The 7122-nt window shown below is 45.9% G+C and overlaps 1 protein-coding gene across 1 annotated transcript; it reads left to right on the top strand.

Annotated features, from left to right (window-relative positions):
* The first annotated feature begins 895 nt into the window (after nucleotides 1-895).
* FGFBP2 (fibroblast growth factor binding protein 2) lies at nucleotides 896-3950 on the top strand. Its single transcript, XM_025385922.1, has 2 exons — nucleotides 896-1675; nucleotides 3801-3950. Exon 1 carries the CDS (start codon nucleotides 984-986, stop codon nucleotides 1653-1655), a length of 672 nt encoding a protein of 223 aa, XP_025241707.1. The 5' UTR covers nucleotides 896-983; the 3' UTR covers nucleotides 1656-1675; nucleotides 3801-3950.
* Nucleotides 3951-7122: the final 3172 nt, after the last annotated feature.

Below are 7122 nucleotides of genomic sequence, written 5' to 3'. Positions count from 1 at the left end.
GTCATCAAAAGACAGTTATGACCATACCAAAATATGATTCTTGACACACAACCAAAAGTTATTTTCAATTTATTTTGGTTTTTTTTCTATTTTTAGAACAATAATAATAATGTTTAAAATCGTATTTTTCTGGGATATAATGAAAACTGTGTTATTTCAATTGAATTTGAAATAGAATTCATGGTCTAAAATAGACTGAATCCCAGTGTGAACATATATTTGCATGCCTTCCTGGTCATTCAGTTGGTGCAATTGTCAGGCTTGCAATAAGAAGAGAAGTGAGCATTGCAGCACTGTGGCCTGTGGCCATGGTGATGGTGGGACAGCCCCACAGAGGCCACACCAGGTGACTCTCAGCTCGGTGGGTGGGAGGGGGAGTGTCTCTGTGTCCCTCTAGCACACACATCCTCACACGGCCTCACATAGTCTTTTTTGCATTTGCTAGGCCATCTCAACACCTCGGCTCACAAAATTCTGGCATCCTTTGGATTATCTAAACCCATGGTCCCCCAAGATGGGGATTCCAAGGAGCAGGGGGGAGCCTCAAGGCAGCCCAGACTCCCAGCTACAAACCTCTCTTTCCAGAATTCCACTGCCACACCTTGGCATATACCGAATGTTGACAAAGAAGGCTGTTCCCGTACAAGGGCCAATTTTAGAGCAAGCTCCCTGTGGTTGGAAAACTGTAAAACCCTCAACCCCAAAGCTGTGTGTAGTGCTTTGTGTGTGACAGGGCCAGGGCAGATCTCTCTGATGCACTCAGGAAAACCATTCCCTTTGCTTGTGGTAGGTGGCCCCTGGTGGCTGCTCTGCCCTTGCCAAGTGTCTAAGGTCTGTGGGCATGTTTCTCATTTGCTGTGAAACACCTTCCCCACCCTTGCAGAGAAAGAGTCTTTTGTGCAGCCCCCTTTAAAGGGTGACTCGTCCCACTTGGGTTCTGTCTCCTGGTGCAGGGTTGCAGGCAAGTTGATTAGAGCATCGCCATGAAGTTCGTCCCCTGCCTCCTGCTGGTGACCTTGTCCTGCCTGGGGACTTTGGGTCAGACCCCGAGGCAAAAGCAAGGAGGCACTGGGGAGGAATTCCATTTCCGGACTGGAGGGAGAGATTCCTGCACTATGCGCCCCAGCAGCTTGGGGCCAGATGCTGGAGAAGTCTGGCTTCGCGTCGACTGCCACAACGCAGAGCAGACATACTGGTGTGAGTACAGGGGGCAGCCCAGTATGTGCCAGGCTTTCGTTGCTGACCCCAAACCTTACTGGAACCAAGCCCTGCAGGAGCTGAGGCGCCTTCACCATGCATGCCAGGGGGCCCCGGTGCTGAGGCCATCCGTGTGCAGGAAGACTGGGCCCCAGGCCCACATGCAGCAGGTGACTTCCAGCCTTAACGGCAGCCCAGTGCCCAACCAGCAGCCTGAGGCTGGGACGCCATCTCTGAGGCCCAAGGCCACAGTGAAACTCACAGAAGCAACACAGCTGAGAAAGGACTCAATGGAAGAGCTGGGAAAAGCCAAACCCACCACCCTACCCACAGCCAAAGCTACCGAGCCTGGACCCAGGCCTGGAGGGAATGAGGAAGCAAAGAAGAAGGCCTGGGAACACTGTTGGAAACCCTTCCAGGCCCTGTGTGCCTTTCTCATCAGCTTCTTCCAAGGGTGACAAGTGAAAGACGCCTACAGGTAACACCCTTTCCTTTACTCACATACAGAGACTACGTGAGCGGCACTTAGCACTTTCACAGCTACTGCGACCACATCAGAGTCTCAGCGTGTGTTTGGGGGTGGGTTTGAGGCTGTCTGTTGCAGAGCAGAGTAGATGAGGTGGTTCATCAGGGGTGGCACTTACCCTGGGGATGCACAAGAATCACCTACAAGAAGCTCTAAAAATGCTGGTGCCCAGACCCCTCGCCAGACGGTTCCATCTATGTCTCCAGCATAGCAGAGCAGGAATGGATACTTTTAAAATGCTCCCCCAAGTGATTTGAATGTGCAGCCAAGGTTGAGAATCTCCTTGTGATGGGGCCACCCCACTGTTTTTTTTTTTGTTTTGTTTTGTTTTGTTTTTTTTTTTTGAGACGGAGTCTCGGTCTGTCACCTAGGCTGGAGTGCAGTGGCCGGATCTCAGCTCACTGCAAGCTTCGCCTCCCGGGTTTACGCCATTCTCCTGCCTCAGCCTCCCGAGTAGCTGGGACTACAGGCGCCCGCCACCTCGCCCGGCTAGTTTTTTGTATTTTTTAGTAGAGACAGGGTTTCACTGTGTTAGCCAGAATGGTCTCGATCTCCTGACCTCGTGATCCACCCGCCTCGGCCTCCCAAAGTACTGGGATTACAGGCTTGAGCCACCGCGCCCGGCCCCCACTGTTAAACTTAGGCCTTTGGAATTCTGCCGGGTGATGTTTCCTACTGAACCAAGCCTTTGCGGCAGCTGTTTGTGGCCGAGGTGCTATGTCACGGTGGAGGTGTCGCCACACCCCGTCTTGTTTCCTCTCCTGCGGTGGAGTTAGGGTGGGGGGTGGTGTGCACCGAGGAAAGTTTGAGTCAAATAATCTTCAAAGTCTTTCTCACAGCTCTCAAAGCCTTTAACTGTTTTTTGTTCATCACAAAAGAGAAAATCTAATTAATAATAACAGATTTAATCAACTCCAAGTATTGCTTTTAAAAGACCAAACTTTTTCTTGTGGAAATAAAGCTTATTACTGATCTTTCTCCTTAAATGCAGCAGCTTTCATTAGTTTTATACATCAGCAAGGAGTTCATTTACATGGGATTCTAGTCTTGTTCGTGCACTTTGAGTTTAAAAGGAGAGTTTCTGAGGGTTTTCATATTATCCATGTCAGAAAAATAGGAAAACAGCAGATTTCCTGATAAGCAGCACTTTGATAACTAATACCACAAAACAAATAAGGCTTTTTCTAATAGCGCCCGGGCAGCAAGAAATGTCGGGTCACGCCAAAGTTGTTCTGGTGTCCGCTGCTGTGGGCTGGAGATTTCCTGCTTGTTTAATGTTTCAGATCGGTCCCAGAGGGGAAAATGGTCCCCTTAAGCCAAAACAAAAAAATTACTGTTGAGGGGAGGTGCTTGTTTTTTTTTTTTTTTTCTTTTAAAAGTTGATTTTTTTGGTCTTTCCACAAATAAGACACACAAAGCATTTGAAAAATTCAAACACAACAGAAAAACACAAAGAATTTTAAAACTTCATCCATAGTCTCACCACACAGAGATAAACAATGTTAACCACTAGAAGAGTACCCATTTAGACATCCATCTATGCATATTTATACAGACAGATGTGCAGCTTACATACAGATGCATACAGGTGCTAAAGCTTAAAACAATATCTTGATCCTGCAGATGAGCCGCGTGGGACTACTGTATTAGCTTGCTAGGGCTGCCATAGCAAAATGCCACAGACTGGGTGGTTTAAACAGCAGAAACATATTTTCTCACAATTCTGGAGACTGAAAGTCCGAGATCAAGTGTCAGCAGGATTGGTGTCTTCTGAGGACTCTCCTTGAGTCATAGATGGCAGCCTTCTCACTGTCATTCCTCTGTGTGGATCTGTGTCCTCATCTCTTTTTGTTAGGACACCATTCATACTGGATGAAGTCCCACCCTAACAACCCCCTTTAACCTTAACCACCTCCTTAATGGCCCCTATGTTTAAGTACAAACACTCCCTGGGGTACTGGAGGTTAGAACTTAAGTCTACGGTTTTTAGGTTTGGGGAGGGACACAGTTCCACAATTCAGCCCATAACAACTAATAAAGAAATTTTCATCCCTTCTTTTTTTTTTTTTTCTTTCAGAGCTGACCTCTCCCTGACAGAGAACCATCTCTTTTTGTATTATGCCGCTTTCAGTCCAACGTTCTCACACAGGAAGAAGGGAGTTTCTAACCGGATGCAACTGGCCAAATTCTTGATCTGCAGCTTCTCTGAAGTTTGGAAAAGAAAGCTTCCTTTCTGGAGTTCACAGAGTTCAGCAATATGATAGGGAACAGGTGCCGATGGGCCCAAGAGTGACAAGCTTACACATCTACTTTTTATCTGTAGAAGTTTTGCTTTGTTGATCTGAGCCTGTTATGAAAGTTTAAATCTGTAAGCATTCATGAATTTCCAGTTTAGCCTTCTGAGCAAGACATGAATTTGTCACATTTCATTGCATGGCAACATGGACTTGGAGTTAGAGGAAGTTCAGTAAATAGCAGCCATGTGTGTGCAAAATAAAGGAATGATTTCAGAAATACAATTTTAAACTTCTTAACGAACGCGATACCTAGATGCTATAGAGATCATGGCTACCCATTAAGTCATGGTGTTTTATTCAGGCTGCCATGATGCATTACACAGACTAGGTGGCTTAAAGCAACAGAAATGTGTTCTCTCACAGCGATGGCGGCAATAAATGCCTCAAGATGTCACCAAAGTTAGTTTCTCCTGGAGGGTCTGAGGGAAAATCTGTTCAATGCCTCTCTCTCTGTTTCTTAAAGTTGCAGGAATCCTTGACATTCCTTGGCTTATAGACATATCACTGTAATCCCTGACTCTGTCTTCACATGGAATTTTCCCTTGCGTGTATGTTCACATTTCCCTCTCCTGATAAGGGCACCAGCCATTGGATTAGGGCCCATCCTAATCAAGAATGACCTTGTCTTAACTCCATTGTGTCTGCAAACACCCTATTCCCAAATAAGATCATATTCACAGATTCCAGATGGACATACATTTTTGGCGGGCACTAGTCAATCCAGCACAGCCACCCTGCAGCAATAGCAGCTAGCCAAAAAGGTAGAGAAGTGAACCTGAACCAGAACAACCCTGTACACTCAGCAATTGAATTAATCAACAGAGTTGGAAAGGAAGGAAGTTGGATTTTACTAGACATACGCAAAAAGTGACTCATTCTGTTCTTAATTTCATATTTGTTTTCTTAAGAACACATTAATAGTCCACTCTCTGTCTTTTTTTTTAACGGCTATTTATTTATGTGTTTATTTTTTTTGAGATAGAGTCTCACTCTGTCACCCAGGCTGGAGTGCAGTGGCGCGATGTAGGCTCACTGCAACCTCTGCCTCCTGGGTTCAAGCGATTCTCCTGCCTCAGCCTCCCAAGTAGCTGGGACTACAGGCACGCACTACCATACATGGCTTATTTTTGTATTTTTAGTAGAGACAAGATTTCACCATACTGGTCAGGCAGGTCTCGAACTCCTGACCTCAGATGATCCACCCGCGTTGGCCTCCCAAAGTGCTGGGATTGCAGGTGTGTGCCACCACGCCCAGCTAATTTTTGTATTTTTAGTAGAGACAAGGCTTCACCATATTGGTCAGGTTGGTCTTGAACTCCTGACCTCAGGAGATCTGCCCACCTCGGCCTCCCAAAGTGCTGGGATTACAGGCGTGAGCCACTGTACCTGGCCCAATAGTCCACTCTTGATGTACTTAAATTATTTCCCCATCTAGCCCAGCAGTGCCTAACCCTAGCTACATAATGGAGTCACCTGGGGCAACTTTTCAAAAACACTGGTGCTTGGATGTCAGCCCCAGAGGTTACGGTGTAACTGGCCAGGGATAGGGCCAAGCATGTGCAATTTTACATTTCCCCTGGTGACCCTAATATGCAGCCAAGGTTGAGAAACACTGCCCTTGATTCATTGAATTAGAATCTCTGGGGTGTATCCTAGGTCATCTCCAGGCAATTCTATGTGTAACCTGAGTTGAAGACTACTAATATTGCCTCTATACGTAGTTCACACAATTAACAAATATTTATTCATCATCAACTAGGTCCTAGGCACTGTGCAAGACATTGGATAGGGGAGAGATGAACTAATTGACTAGGTTTCACATCTTAGAAGTGCAGTGAAGTAATGGAAACCAAGACAACACATTGATGAGTGTAGGAGATAACATAGAAGGCTGTGGGTGGGGGGCAGTCAGGGTACGTTTGCTGGGGTTGAGTTTCTAAAATATATATATATCAAACATCTACTGTGACATACCAAGTCTATTTCTTATAAGGGCTCTGAGCCTTTTACTTGCCCCCTCATATAACTCTCACCACATCCCTAAGAGGTAAACAGTTTTATTCCCAATTATAAATCAAGGGACTTGAAAGCCTGGAGAGGTGAGTTACACACAGCTTGTAAGAGTCAGGACAGCAGAGAAATCCAGGTCCACCTAATTCTAACGCTCATGGCGTTCAATTTATAAACATCACAGGGTAGGCTGGGATTTGTCACAGACCATTTTTCACCAACATTTTAAACTAAGGTCACCACATAGCTGACCAGTGATTTTAATGACGAAACACAATTCAAATCTGTGCTACCCAAAGGGTGACAGGTGGGCCAGAGGCATCTGCTTCTGCTGGGGACTTTAGAAATGCTCATTCTCAGCCAGGGGTGGTGGCTCATGCCTGTAATCCCAGCACTTTGGGAGGCCGGAGGCAGGCAGATGACCTTAGGCCAAGAGTTTGAGACAAGCCTGGCCAACATGGCGAAACCCTATCTCTACTAAAAAATACAGAAAATACCTGGGTGTGGTGGCAGGCGCCTGTAATCCCAGCTACTCAGGAGGCTGAGGCAGGAGAATCACTTGAACCAGGGAGGCGGAGGTTGCAGTGAGCCAAGATCGCGCCACTGCACTCCAGTCTGGGCGACAGAGCAGAACTCCATCTCAAAAAAAAAAAAAAGAAACCTAATTCTCAGGCCCCACATCAGACAAACTGAACCAGAGTAACTGGGGTGAGGCCCAGAAATGTGTATTTTAACATGTCCATGTGTTCTGTGAACAGTAACATTGGCCAAGCAATATTTCAGTCATCCTAAAAGGAAAGGCTTTATTAAATCTTAAAGCAGATAATTCTGTCATATGCTGCAACATGGATGAACCATGAGTACGTTATGCTAGATAAAATAAGCCAGTCACAAAAGACAAATACTGCATGATTCCACCGATACGGGGTACCTAGACCGGCCAAAAATCACAGATATACTCAAAGTAGAATGTTGGCTGCCAGAGACTATGGTGAGGTGAGAATGGGAAGTTGGTTTAATGTTTATGGAGCTTTAGTTTCAAAGATTAAAAGAGTTCTTGAAGTGGATAGCAGTGATGGTTGCATAACAAAT

This window comes from Theropithecus gelada, chromosome 5, assembly GCF_003255815.1.
Source record: "Theropithecus gelada isolate Dixy chromosome 5, Tgel_1.0, whole genome shotgun sequence".
Lineage (NCBI taxonomy): Eukaryota > Metazoa > Chordata > Mammalia > Primates > Cercopithecidae > Theropithecus > Theropithecus gelada.
Note: the sequence above shows the minus strand (reverse complement) of the source record. Positions and strands in the feature narration are given on the sequence as shown.